General features: G+C 44.2%; 1 protein-coding gene across 2 annotated transcripts in view; it reads right to left on the reverse strand.

The window, feature by feature from the left end:
- Positions 1–14421, reverse strand: part of ror2 (receptor tyrosine kinase-like orphan receptor 2) — a 49019-nt gene that overhangs the window by 14262 nt on the left and 20336 nt on the right. For both annotated transcript variants that reach the window (XM_080476277.1, XM_080476276.1), the window contains exons 3-4: positions 985–1272; positions 862–892 (exon numbers count right to left, since the gene is read on the reverse strand). In XM_080476277.1, the coding sequence (XP_080332403.1) occupies positions 862–892; positions 985–1272 (319 nt within the window). The remainder of the gene's footprint in view (positions 1–861; positions 893–984; positions 1273–14421) is intronic.

Consider the following 14421-nt stretch of genomic DNA (forward strand, 5'->3'; position numbering starts at 1 on the left):
TCTATGTGATGTCACTGAACATCAACATGGCGGACTACCTTCTCCAGGTGGAGCTGCAGAAGTTGCTGATTGTCGCTTTAATAAGGTCACGTTATTTCTCCAATACGAGGATTTTTTATGTTCTTCTTCTCTGCTTTTGGTGTATTTCTGTGCAGCGTTACAGTGCCCCCTATAGGCCTAGGACCAATGCCAGGCCAAGAACGTTGGGGAGAAAAGGGATGGTTTTTCTGATGTGGACAGGGACTCAGTCTTTCATTATTAAGAGGCAGTAGATGTCAGTGATGGTCGATGTCAGGTTGGTTTCTGCTCGTTTTTTGCCACAGTTTGAATAAATACAATAAAATGACTTATTCAAAGAACTATCAACAAAGATATTTACAGAATAATATTGAGGTGTGATCAACGACGTTAAAATATTGAAAGAAAATGAATATTCTACTATTTCTGACGCCTCCGTGTTAAACCCCTGCTAACTAACACTTATTTTACTGTCAATAAGGTTCTAACCACGCTACTCTACATATACAGGCCACTCATTAATGTCATTACCACTGAAGCGTCTCTGGGATTAAAAAAGGTCGCTGACCCCTGGCGTCAGTTGTCCCTGAGCATGGCGTCCTGGAAGAGTGTTTTTCTGTTTAACACACGCATCACCATCATCATGTGACTGTGTGACACGTCTGCAGCCCGTCAGCTGACAACCAACTGAAATACCTCAAATACTCAACGTGCAGAGTTTGATAGCAGACACAAGAGGCTAGACGGCGTCCAGCCTCCTCACAGTCTCAGTCAGCAGGGCTGTGATAAGCAGTGAACACATGACCATCGGGTTGTTCTAAAGCATGGCGGCGGGTGACTTACGGCTCATCTGGGCCTTGTGTGGGCATCTGTCCTGTGAATCCACAACACAACCAGCATTAGCTCCAGTCCGCATTCTTACTTTAGAAGAGACTCAAAGACACAGAAGACTTCAGTTTGAGTCACCCAGCTTGACGTAGAGCACTCCGGTGGCGGAGATGACCTTGAGCGCGTTGGCGGCGACGCACTGGTAGTAGCCAGTGTCGGTGGTGTCCAGGTCCTGGATGCGCAGCTTGGAGCCTGCCTCCGTCTTGCGGATGGTGATGCGTCCCTGCTCCTGGACCACCGGAGCGTCGTTCTTCAGCCAGCGGATGGATGGCCGCGGGTGTCCGCTCACCTTGCAGTGCAGCGTGGCCGTCTGGCCCTGGAAGTGAGTGATGTTGTTGACGGGCTCCTGGAACTCCAGGAAGTAACCTGAGGAGGTGACAGGGTTGGAACAGTGAGCTGCAGGATTACATCTGATATGTATTTACAGTATGGCCATTGTTGTAAGAACAACATGATTTGAGGTCAATACGAAGACCCTGATCAGTCGTTGTATTTTAAAAGTCTTCCTGTATCCTGTTTCTTTCATTGCGTGCGTCTGTACCTCAAACCACTTTCACTTGACTTTGTTCTTTTGGGTCAGTTTTGTGCTCTTGAAATGTTTTTGACCTTTAATTTTTTTCTGATTGCTCAAAGTTAAACTTTTCTCTCATATTTAAAACTGTTTTTTAAAACTGTTATGTAAAGATGATAGATCCATGTTCAGTCAATCTTTTGTGATTGTATATTGCATATGTTGATATGAGGATAAAGCTGTGTTTGGCTGAGGAACAGGTACGGAGGAGATCACTGGGATTTTTCAGACCAGAACTTGGTTCAAGCTTCATTCCAGGCTCATTAATTGGTCAATTCTGCTCACATCCACACAGATCCACTGATGTAGTAACAGAGCTTCTCATCCTGATGCTTTCTGTTAAAGACAGATTCATTCTCCACTTTAAACTCGACTCTGCTTCCGTGAAATCTGCCACTAATCTTCATGTAAAGACCCTCTTCTTGCTCAGATTGACAAACTAATTGTTTCCATGAAGTTTGAATTTCATTAAATTGTACTCAGAAGCCAATTTTATGAGATTACACGGTTTATATTGAATGTAACTATGAGTACAATATACAGGAGGAAATCTACTATATAACAGTAATCTGAGTATTTGTCACTTTTCTTCCACTTCTGAGCTGATGTTAAATTTTAAATAACATTAATCTTTGAATTCAGCTCTAAATAACTAAACCTGGGAGAGTGAACATGTTACTGTCACATGAACACATTAACAGGAAGCACAATGAGCTGCACAGGGATTGGATCGGCTCCACGCCTCATCTGAACCAATCAGGGTCTGAATGTAGACAAACAGACCTTTTTAATTTTCTAAAAGAAACAGTAGAGATAACTGAGATTGAACAGCCGTGGTTAAATGTGTGAAATGGCAGTAACAGGACGCATGCAGCAAGAATCCAAGGAGAGACTTTTCGTCTCAGATGTTTCCTGTTGACATAAAACCCGTGCAGCTTTGACGACGTCATCATGATCAGTACAACCGTGACGGTAATGAGAGAAGAATTTGAAGCTCCGCCCCCAAGAGAAAACGACCAGATGATTTAGTCAGTTCGTCCTTGTTGTATTAACGGTCAGCCTGCTTTTTAAAAAATCCAAATCTGTCCAAATGTTTTTGAGTTATTCTGTTTATGAAGCAAACAACCAAGCAACCAAGCAATCAAGCAACCAAACAACAAAGCAACCAACCGACCAATGAAATGTACGTGTGTGGGTGTAATAGGGACGGGTACCTTGCACATATGAATCAAAAGTCGCCGTCCCACCGCACTTTTTGTGCCGGGACCATCCACAATTATTCTGCATGGTCCCACCGAAAAAGTTGTGGATGGTACGGAAGAAAACACGACCACCGGCTACGATTTTCTGCAACCGCTCCGTTGAGGTACCCAGCATCGAGGGACAGGTCTGTGAGGGGGAGTGATAACGCAGCCATCTGCTGATTGGTAGTGACGATCGTCACGCTCCACTTGCCCGCAATATTTCAATATTTCGTCGGCTGTAATCCCTCCCGTTGTTGTTTACAAACACTGCTTTGTCCTCACGTGTTGTTTTGTTAACCGGGGTTTATTCAAACCATCCGACATTGCGTCTTTCAACGAGGTGCAGACGTTCCTCTCACAGGAGAGAATGAGATTCAGCAGGAGCTGGACGCTGCTGTTCACAACGACAACATTCAAACGGTGTCACAGAGAGCGAGGATCAAGGCTTTACGGGTCCGTGTACCTTCCGGCCATTTGATTTTCGTTTTGATATCAGAGAACGACAAACCGGAAACCGATTTTTGTTTTTGGATTTGGTATTGGGAAACGAAAAACGGGAGACGAGCTGTCTCCGGTTTTTCGTTTTAAAATGGAAAATATCAAATATAAAAACGAAATCAAATGGCTGGAAGGTACACGGACTTTTACGGACGGCCGCAGAGCTTCCGTGTTCTTGGCTCGACGCATCGTTCACAAACCCGCCCACATCCTAACTGCACTTTCGGCGGTGAGACCGCGCGACAGAGTTGGGTCTGGGTGCGTTTTGCCATTCCATAGTGCTCCGGCACGTACTGCACGGTTTGGCTTAAGGTCTTCTCACACAATGAAATATTCACAACTCACTGAATTAATATGATATTTTCACCTTGATGATGACTTCCAAGTCTGCAGTTCGAAACAAACCAAACCAGGTGAGATTGTATGCACAACTCAGTGTGTCAAGAGACAACCTTCTTCAATAGAAGAAAATAAAGAGTCCTCATCCAAGATGGCTGCCATGCTGAAAAGACTCCAGCAGTCTGTGAGGCCTTCACTTATATATGAATGCAAAATATTATATAAAATCTGGCAGTACATATGAACCCCCGTGATGATGCACAGTGTAATGTCACATGGAACCTCGACAGCTGCTGGTTTGAACATCTGCTCATAGCCTAAAACCCTCTGGCTCAAAACTTAAGGACAACATGACTGGAGATTGAACGTCACCACAAACAGCTGCCTGCAAAATGACACTGAAATGATTCCTGTCCACAGATCAATGGAATGCAGCTTCCATCCTCTAGGTGGAATGAATCCTCAGAAAACTGCACAAACAGAATATGAGACATTTTACTGTGAAAATACAGCCAGGGTGGAAAAGCAGTTTAACAACATATAGACAGTACATATCATGTAATGAACTTTTCTGCCCTCGGTTTATGAATTGTAATCCATTGCTTGTTACTCAGTCATCACCACAATGATATATATCTAAAGGACGATTCTGTGAATTTCGCCTGAAACAGCAGTTCAGTAAACATCTGTATCCTGTTCTTCAGACTTTCTGCTCCCGTAGAAACAGTTCAGGCTTTTTTTGACGTGAGATTATTTACGAGCTGTTTGTAACGGAGACCAGAGCGCCACAGATCCTCAGAAGATTTACTCAGTGAGGACAGACATTCAGCTGGGAATCGAACTGGGGAGCCTCTGCTGTGCTCCAGGTAGAAACCCGCCCCTCCGGTCAGGAGAGAACCTCGTCTCATGTGTAGAGGAAGTTCCACGGGTTATTTGGTAACACGCAGCTTTTGGTTTCAGGTCAGTTAGTTTTCATTTACAAAAAAGTGATTTAGTCTCTAAAAAACACTTCCAGAGTGCAACGTTTTCCAAACAGCTCAGTTTAAACAGGGAAAACCCAAACAGGAGCTCCACCATCGCAGTAAATATTCCTTCTGCTCAGGAAGGATTCAGCGTTTGTTAGAATTTAACAGCCCTTCTCCAACAAAGCGAACATTTCTACCTCCACCATCACCTGTGAGGGGGGGAGGACATTTCTACTATTACCTCCACCATCACATGTACAGGTGGAGGACAACTGGAGCCGCCAGATGTGTGAAACATCAGGACTCGGTCCAGGAGCAGGACTGAGAAGCTCTGATCTACATCACATGAAAAACACCTAAAATTCTCATGGACACACAATCGCGTCACGTCATTGCAATCCTCCATCTCATTCCAGCTGCAGAGGTACTGTTCATACCATTGTTCTCTTGTTTTTTTTACTTATAATATTTACACCTAGATTCAAGAGGTGGACCATGTGGTGACTGTAGACTGGTTCCAGTCTACAGTCGCCACATAGTCCACCACTAATAAGCCCGGACTTCCTGTTGCGGCGTAATCTCTGTCCTGCAGTCGTTTCTGTCTGGACGACAAGGATCTGCTGGATTTACTTTCATGATGGAGTAAATGTTTCCTTCCTGTGATGGAGTCCCACATGAAAACAGATTTGTTTGATTTCCCTCCTCCTCCACTGCTTCACACCTCTCCTTCTTGTTTGTTTTGTGCCGTTTGCTATGATGATCTTCATTCGGGCACTGAGGACGAGATGAACTGCGGGGAACAAGCCACTGACTGATAGGAGCAGGACGGATGGAGCCCTGACGTTCACACGTGGTTCTGATTAATGGGCATGCAGTGTGCATACAGTGTGCATACGGTGTGCACGCGGTGTGCTCGCACGCCTGTTGTTACATCATGTCACAGAAACAACGACCGTACAGCTTCGTACTCACTAACAAAACCCTGCAGAAGAAATGGAACATAACATACTAGTTACTTTTCCAACCAGTTACTCTTTTAAGTGCCTCTGCTACTTTCTACAAAAAAAAAGCTGAATTGTCTAAAAAAAAGTAAATAACTAATAAATAAATAATGAAGGAAAATGTTTGTATGGGGGGGGGGTCAGATGTCGGGGGGCCTGTGTGTGGATGTTGAGGGGGGTGGGGGGTTGAGGTTAAGCTCTCCTTTACCAAATCTGTGACAAACAAATGTGTTTGTACTTTGTTGAAACATGTTTCAAAAACAGATGGACTAAAAGAGAGAGAGAGAGAGAGAGAGAGAGAGAGAGAGAGAGAGAGAGAGAGAGAGAGAGAGAGGGAGGCACCAGGGCAGAGCAATGAAAAGCCAAGGTAACGTGAAGCAGGCCACTTGGCTCCAGCTGGAAAGTGTTTCCTCTCTGTGGCGGCCGGAGGCAGAACTGGTGACTGAACGACTAGTGATTCAAACTAATCTGCTTTCAATGGACGTGCAGACAGACACATACACAAGGCTCATTACTTTATAACATATAACTACTTTATGATTATATTTTCTTGTTGCAGCCGAATAATGTGGGTTTGATTTGCATTGAGGATCGTAAGATGAGTGAAACTCGCCTCCTCAGTCATTCAGTGAGGTGAAGCCTCACAGCTGTAACACAGTTTGGAATTTTCCTCCGGCCTGTTTGATGTTCTTCTTCTCGCTGCACGTATGACTGTATAAGGGAATAACGCAGCGGTTTGATGAGCAGAGGCGATGATAAACACTCGCAGATGCTCAGAAGTCCTGTGGCTCTGGCGAACATCTGCGTTTGAAGCAGCAGCGTCGCTCTGGAGTTTACGCAATGGAAAAACAGAGAAGTGTGGCCGGATTCCTGCCCTGGCTCAGCAGAGCTCCGCTCAGAGCCGGCTCATCATGACTCATGTCACCACACAGTCTGTAATTATAAAGTCTTCAGCCGCTCTGCGACTCGCTGACTGTGGGAGGTACCAAAACATCCAACAGCTGACCAGCTACTAAAACTGGTATCTTACTGACCTGCAGGAACCATAAGTCAGTTCAGGAGATATAACGGCTCACAAAGGTTTCTGATGTTTCTACGTGTTCTGGAAACTTCTGTTGTAGAAGACGATGATAATCTAAACACCCTGAACGGCTCATCAAACCTACACCTCTTACACAGCTTTAGTAGGTGTTAGCCCTGGCGTAGTGCTTCCATTCCACTCATCGTTCCTAAGACGGGAACATAAAATGAGGAGAGTGATGGTGGAGTGTTGCTCTGCCATGGAGTCGTCAGCGGAGAAGATCTCTGCAGCTCTGAAGAATCATTTATGATCTGTGGTCCCGTAAAAACACTGAAAACTGTGAAAAAGTTACTGGGAGGGTCCAATGGATAAATGAGCAACTGGCATTCAGACCACAAGAAGGCGCTGCTCCGAATCGATATACTGGACAAAAACCATAAAGAAGAACAGAACAAGGAAGTAAACAGGGGCTCTAAATACACAGTGTGTACAGTATTCGTACAAACAGGTTTTATTGTGTTGATCTCTTTCGTTACTGTGTATTTGTTAAATGATTCTGCGACCTGTCTGAGAGCCGAATCTGATGATCTTGTGTCTTTTGTTTAGGGCTCCTCCCCTCACCCAGTTTATTAACTGAATGAAAACGCCCTCCGCACGTCACGTTATTTCATCCTGTTCTAACGGGTCTGGACGTCCTGCTGGAGTCAGGAGCTGGCTTATCGTTCGAAATGTCCAATAACGGCAGCATCACGTCAGCGTAGTTCACACTCCGTACGCAGACGGTACTTGAAGGCTCGACGCTGCTGTGAACCGCCACTAGCTTCTGCGTCGATGCTACACACGCTTCTAATATAAAACAACAAGCTGGAGCAGCAACTCGGCCCCACGTCAGCCACTCAAGTTCAGCATGTGTGACAGCTGAAGCTCTTTAGCATGAAGCATGAAGGATGTAGGGTGTATGATGTAGCGCGTAGCATGTAAGATGTAGGATATAGCATGTACCATGTGGGGTGTAGGATGTAGCATGTAGCATGTAGGATGTGGCATGTAGGATGTAGGGTGTAGAATGTGGCATGTACCATGTAGGCCCTACAAGGTACATGCTACATCCTACACCCCACATGGTACATGCTATATCCTACATCTTACATGCTACACGCTACATCATACACCCTACATCCTACATCCTATGGCTTGGCGCTACTCGATCCACTGAGCAGTTAAAATATTGAGCGACATTGGGCTAACTCTTCTGGTGATGAAGTTGCTGGTGGTGAAGTTGCTGCTGTTGTACCAACTATCTTTCTCCTCTTGACATTTTGTCAGAACATAATTCACAGTCAGTCTTACTTTAGTGGTTTGTTGTGTGCCGTCACCTCCGGCTGGTCACCGTGACTCTTTGTTTCCTGGAAAAAAGGTGGCCTGGGTTAAACCTCGTCTGTTCCCCCCGATGCAGCGCAGTAACTACAGCATGCCTGCGTGTATTATCGGCTCACAATCACTGATCAACTGTGAGATTCTGAAAACATCCTTCCTGGTCCAAGTGCAAACTACTTTGTGTCCAGCGAGGTACTTAAAGCGAGGCTGTCTCAAATATCAAGGCCCAAGTGCTTGATTGATTAGTCTTATCCCCACGAGATAGAGGTAATGAAAAGCAGCTTTCTCTCCAAGCTGGCTGGCTGGATGGATGGAATGCCTCCAGAGCCCCCAATTCCTCCAGTCCCTCCAGAGCCTGGCCCACCAGGACCACCAGCTTGTTTTTCTAAGAAACAATTGCTCCAAATGAAACAGAAATGGATTTCAGATGAGTCTGACTGTGAGGGGAAACAGTAGAAGTGTGAATGAAGTCTCAGACTATGAAGGTTTGATTTGTTAATGAGAAGATCACACACATCCCTGAAATGACAGGAAGTCGGCATGCGAATTGTGTTCAGCTTTGCTTTTACATCTGGGCAGAGAAACTAAGACCAACATGAGGAAAACTCCATCCTGTGCACAAAGTGAGCTGCATAACCTACATACACACACCAGCCTCATTCCTGAGTGAACAGAGTTACATCAGTGCTTCAAACGGCACCTTAAATAATCATTACAACAAGGAAGTGATCACTAGAGCTCTGCAGTGACGACTGAGGACGGCTGCTCTCTTTAGCCTGCGGCAGGCTGCTGGTCAGACTCTCCTCACAATGCGCCGTTTCATCTCCCACCCTGGTATTAAACTGAGCTGCTGCTGCTGCGCCGGAGCGTCCCCTCAAATTAACGCCTGATTGATGCTTGCAGGCCAAGAGGCCTGCTGAACACCCACGAACTGCAAGAACAACCCCGCCTCCAGAGGGCCCCGCCGCCACCAGAGGGCCCCGCCGCCACCAGAGGGCCCCACCACCAGAGGGCCCCGCCGCCACCAGAGGGCCCCGCTGCCACCAGAGGGCCCCACCACCAGAGGGCCCCGCCGCCACCAGAGGGCCCCGCTGCCACCAGAGGGCCCCAGAACAATGTTTCCTCTGTGGTGTCATGTCACCCAGTCCATATTCTCCTGGGACTTGGGAGTTTTATTTTGACAGTCACTGTAATAACAATCCAACTTGGTAGTTTTATTTTGACAGTCACCGTAATACAATCCAACATGGTGGTCTGTCCACTAGAATGTCCATGTTCTCCCAGTGTTAATGTTTAGAGCCCATTGTTCTCTACTGCATGTGTGTGTGGTTTCATTACTGAAACTAACAACAGCACCAACTAGTGGACCAACACGCTTCAGGTGACGCCCCCAACCAACAACAAACAAATAGTTTTTGTTCCCTCCATTCTTAGCCTTGATGTGATTACACAGACTGGGTTTATTTGCAATCACGTGGGAATATACTGTAATCAACACTCTACGGTAAACTAAGGTAAACCAAGATCCCTGCATGCAGTTGTAATCAAACGTGTTTGATATTTGCTTCACCACACTGTAAATAGTGAGGCATGTTAAATGAAGTCTGTGGGCCACAAACACAAGAGTAATACAAGCCAGAAATTCCTGGTCCAGACGAGAGGCAGCAGGAATCTGATCTGAGGATCTCAGTGTTGCAGGAAGACGACTTTCTGTCTACAGTTCAAACCAAAACCTGCTGACAGCCAGCACAAATGTTTATTTAAAGAGAAATCTAAACAAATCTGCTTGAAGACTTTAGCGTTTTTTTTCCTGTTTCTTGTTCTTTCTTTGCAGAGTTGGTCTCCCGGCTCACCACAGGTGGATAATCAGCTAAAGTTTGTTCTGAGGAGCAGATTGTTGAGAGGACTGAACACGTTGAGCCTGGTTCACTGAAGGTGTGTGTGTGTGTGTGTGTGTCAAACAGCTTGACCGTCGTGTTGTGTGCAAGCTGGTTGACTGACAGTACGAGTATGACAGAATAAATCCAGAACAATAAAACAGTTTCCACCACATGATAATGAGAACCCTACAGATCCAACAACAAGGGAGAAAAAAAAAAATGGGTGGCGTACTCTGCTACATGAGTTTATATGGTTCATCCATTAATTCAGATATATTATTTTCAAGAAACAAGAGCAATCATTTAGTTAAAAATGAGTCTTCCAGGTGTCATGTGGTCCCTCTATGGTCTGAGATGTAGTCAAGGAAAGGTTGTCAAATTAGTTTAAACTTATTTGTGTTCCCACAGGTCTCATATCGGATTTTTTCCATATATAAAGTACTCGAAAACTCTATGAGCCAAGTGGCGAAACGGGGATATTCCTTTGTTCCAGACCTTAAGAATGGCTTTCTTCGAGATTACCATCCCATATGGGATCGATTGGATTTTCCAACGGCTTAAAGTTAATAGCTGTTGTGACCAGCCTAGAATGGCTATCTCTGGGCCAGGGTGGAGGTCAAGTCCAAACACTTCTGAGTAAAAATGGAAGATGCCTGACCAGAAGTTCTTAAGCCTGGGGCAAAACCAAAACATGTGGCTTAAGGTTCCGTCGTAGTGTTTGCATTTAATGCAGAGTGGAGAAGAGGATGGATAGAAAGAATGTAATTTAACACGCGAGTAATGGAGCCTGTGTATGACTTTATATTGAATTAACTGATGCCTTGAATTAATTGAGCATGAGTTTATTCCGTGAAGACATTCAGCCCAGGCCTCGAGATTTTCACGACAAATTCACCTTCCCAGGACTCCCTGAAGTGTTGGGTAGGTGGGGTGGTCTGACGCAAATACAACTACAAACTTAGAGACGAGTTTTTGTAGTATCCGGTTTAGCTACTAGCAGGGACAGGAAGTCGTTGGGGGGATCGTGGGTTTCAAAATTTGAAATCTTTCCTCTGACATTGTTCCTTATCTGCAGATACCTGAAAAAATTAGATGGCTGCAGAGTGAATTTATCTCGGAGTTGGGTGAACGAAGAGAATACCTTATTAGTGTATAAGTCTTTAATTGTAACAAGACCTTTCCTATTCCACGTTGAACAGACAGCATCCAACCGAGAGGGGAGAAATGCATGGTTGTGATAGATAGGCGCTAAAACAGAGGTTTTGGGCAATTTAAAGTTTTTCTTAATTCGATACCATATTTTCCCTTTGAATGATCCTAGAGGTTTACTTTCCGCATTAAGTAGTGCTGGGAGAGAAGTGCCCGTGATCCTCTGCTCTATGGCCACCCATGGTGGTGTTGATTCTTTGAGTCCATCAGGATATGCGTCATGCCAGTAAATTAGCGCACGAGCATTGGCTGCCCAATAATAGAGCAGATAAACAGGTAGAGTCAGTCCTCCTAGATCTTTAGGTTTGCAAAGGTGTTTTTTAGCTAAACGGTGTGTTTTGTACCCCCAAATAAAAGGCATAACTACTGAGTCCAATGACTTGAAAAATGCTTTTGGCCAAAAAAATGGGTATGTTTTGGAATAGGTACAAGAACCTAGATAGAGTCACCATTTTTATGGCGTTAATTCGGCAAATCATTGGTAAAGGAAGTGTCCGCCAGTGGTCAATATCGTTCTTAATTTTATCAATCATCACTTTATAGTTCAATTTGTAAAGCAGGTCTGACTTTCAGAATTGTGGTTCCAAGGTACTTTATGTCGTCTGTGACTTTAAATGGAAGATTGCTTAGGAAGTCAGGGTCAAGGTCCTGGCTCAAAGGCATAAATTCGCATTTCTGCCAATTTATAGTGTAGCCTGATAACCTTCCTAACTTTTTCACAAGTTTTAGTAGAGATGGGATCGAGGTTTCAGATTGTGAGAAAAACAAGATTATATCATCAGCATATAGAGCTATATGGGGGTCTATTTGTCCAAGGTCCATGGGAGAAATTTTTGGGTTGTTTCTGATGCAGACAGCCACGGGTTCTATGCATATGTCGAACAGCAGGGGGCTTAGAGGGCAGCCCTGCCAAAACCCAACAATGTAAATGGTAAAAATGGTAAATGGACTAACTTATATAGCGCTTTTTAGCTGACAACAGCCCCAAAGTGCTTTACATAGCGCTTTGGGGCTATGTAAAGCGGGGGTAGGTTAAAAGGGAGCGATGACTCTGAGTTAGTGAGAGCTGAAGCGGTTGGGAAGGCATATAACATTTCTATCCATACATTTAAGTTCTTGCCCAGACCGAATTGCTCTATGGTAAGCAGCATGTATCTCCACTTCACTTGGTCTAATGCCTTGTGTGCATCAAGTGTAAGGACTCCACATTTTGGGACATTCTGTCTATTGTATACAATATTTAATAGTCTGCGAGTATTAAAAAAAGAGAACCTTCTAGGGAAGAAGCTCACCTGGTCTGGGTGAATTATGGTTGATATATGTTTATTTAGTCTATTGGCTAAGATTTTGGTGATCACTTTTAAGTCGCTACACAGGAGAGCGATGGGCCGATAAGATGATGGATCAGTCTCGTCTTTGTCTTTTTTCAAAATTAAGGAGATATTTGCTGTATATAGTGACTTTGGCAGTTTTTCGTTTTTAATTGAGTCGTTATACATTCTTAGCAGTAAAGGGGCCACGTCAGTTGCATATGCCTTATAGAACTCAATACCAAGACCATCTGGGCAAGCTGCCTTCCCATTTGGGAACTCTTTTATTGCTGTGAGTACTTCCTGTAGTAAAATGTCCGAGTTAAGCTCATTTTGTGCATTTGAATCTAGTTTGGGGAGCGGAACAGATCGCAGGAATTGAAGAATATCTTCTTCCTTTGTAAGAGTTTGGGATGTATATAACCCCTCATAGAAATTCCTGAAACAATTGTTTATTTCAACACGGTCTGTGACTAAAGCGGTTGAGGCAGGCTGGATCTTATGAATGGCCGTTGGCTTGTGCACCTTTCAGCTGCCGAGAGAGCAGCGGACCAGGTTTATCTCCCAGTTCATACTGCCTATGTCTTACTTTAAGAAGCAAAGTGGTAACTTGCTTAGAAATAATACTGTTATATACATGTTTTAGTTTTATAATGTTCTTAAGTACAGGTGGAGTAGGAGATTCTCTATACAGTTTTTCCAGTGAGGTAAGATGTTGTTCTATTTCCACCAGCTTGTGTCTCCTTTGCTTTTTTTTGTGCAGCTTCATATGATATTAACAAACCCTCTCAGTACCACTTTGAAGGCTTCCCACAGAGTTGAATCTGAGACGTCCCCTGTGTCATTGAAAGCCACATATTCCTTGATAAAGACTGAGCATTTCTCGCCAAATATATCATTATTAAGTAGGTTGGGATTAAATCGCCCGTAGTACTGAGCCTTCTTCTATCCTGCATCCAGGCCGATAGTAACAGGACTGTGATCTGAGATCAAGATATTGTGATATTTTGATGAAGGTACTGCTGACACTAGTTTAGAATCGATTAGAAAATAATCAATTCTTGTATAGGTGTTGTGAACTGGGGAAAAAACGAAGTATTCTTTCTCGGTGGGATGTTGTATTCTCCAGATATCAATGAGGTTAAGCGACGTCATCAGATTGTTCAGCACAACCGTGGAGTTCGAGAGGTTGGCGGGGCGAGGGGAGGATCTGTCCATAAATTTGTCTAAGACACAGTTAAAATCCCCCCCCCCCCCCCCCTTAAACACACCCCAGAAAAAGGCTGGATTATCAGAGTTCGGCTCGTATATGTTTAACAGGGTGAACTGGTGTGTTAAAATGGCGCCCGTCACAATTATGAATCGGCCCTTAGGATTGGTTTTGGTGGTCTTGTGTTGAAAAGGAATAGTCTTTTTAATTAGTATGGCTACACCACGTGCTTTAGCTGAAAAAGTTGACTGAAAGGATTGTCCTATCCAAGCACATTTCAATTTTCGGGCGTCTTTATGCTTGATAAGTGTTTCTTGTACAAACAATGTCGCTATGGAGGTTCTGTAGATTAGAAAATACTCTGGCTCTTTTGGCTGGGTTATTCAAACCTCTGACATTCCAGGAAGTTAAATGAATAATGTTATTTCCATCAGAGCTGCTCTCGGGACTGCTCATGACACCATTGTATGACAAACAAACTGGATACCATAATGTACAAACACATTGTTATGAGTACAACGCATAAAACAAACAAATAAAAAGAATGAACTATTCCCTCCCGTACCATCCATCCATCCATCCATCCATCCATCCATCCATCCATCCATCCATCCATTTTCTCCCTCTTATCCGTTTCCGGGTCGTTGGGGTGGCAGTCCGAGCACCGTCACCCAGATCACATCGCACCGATTATGAACCTTCCTCCCGTGTTCATAGTGAGGTGTGGACGGGAGTTTTTTGGGAGAAGGCCAGGGAGGACAAAGATCGTATTCTGATTAAGTTTTTGAGAGAACTATGATCAGACTACTTTTGTCAAACAGGTTTTACCACTTTGAAGAGGAATTAAGTGTTTATAATTCACATTGAAATGTAAATGTTTTGTGACAATT

This window comes from Lipophrys pholis (genome assembly GCF_963383615.2).
Source record: "Lipophrys pholis genome assembly, chromosome: 12".
Taxonomy (NCBI): domain Eukaryota; kingdom Metazoa; phylum Chordata; class Actinopteri; order Blenniiformes; family Blenniidae; genus Lipophrys; species Lipophrys pholis.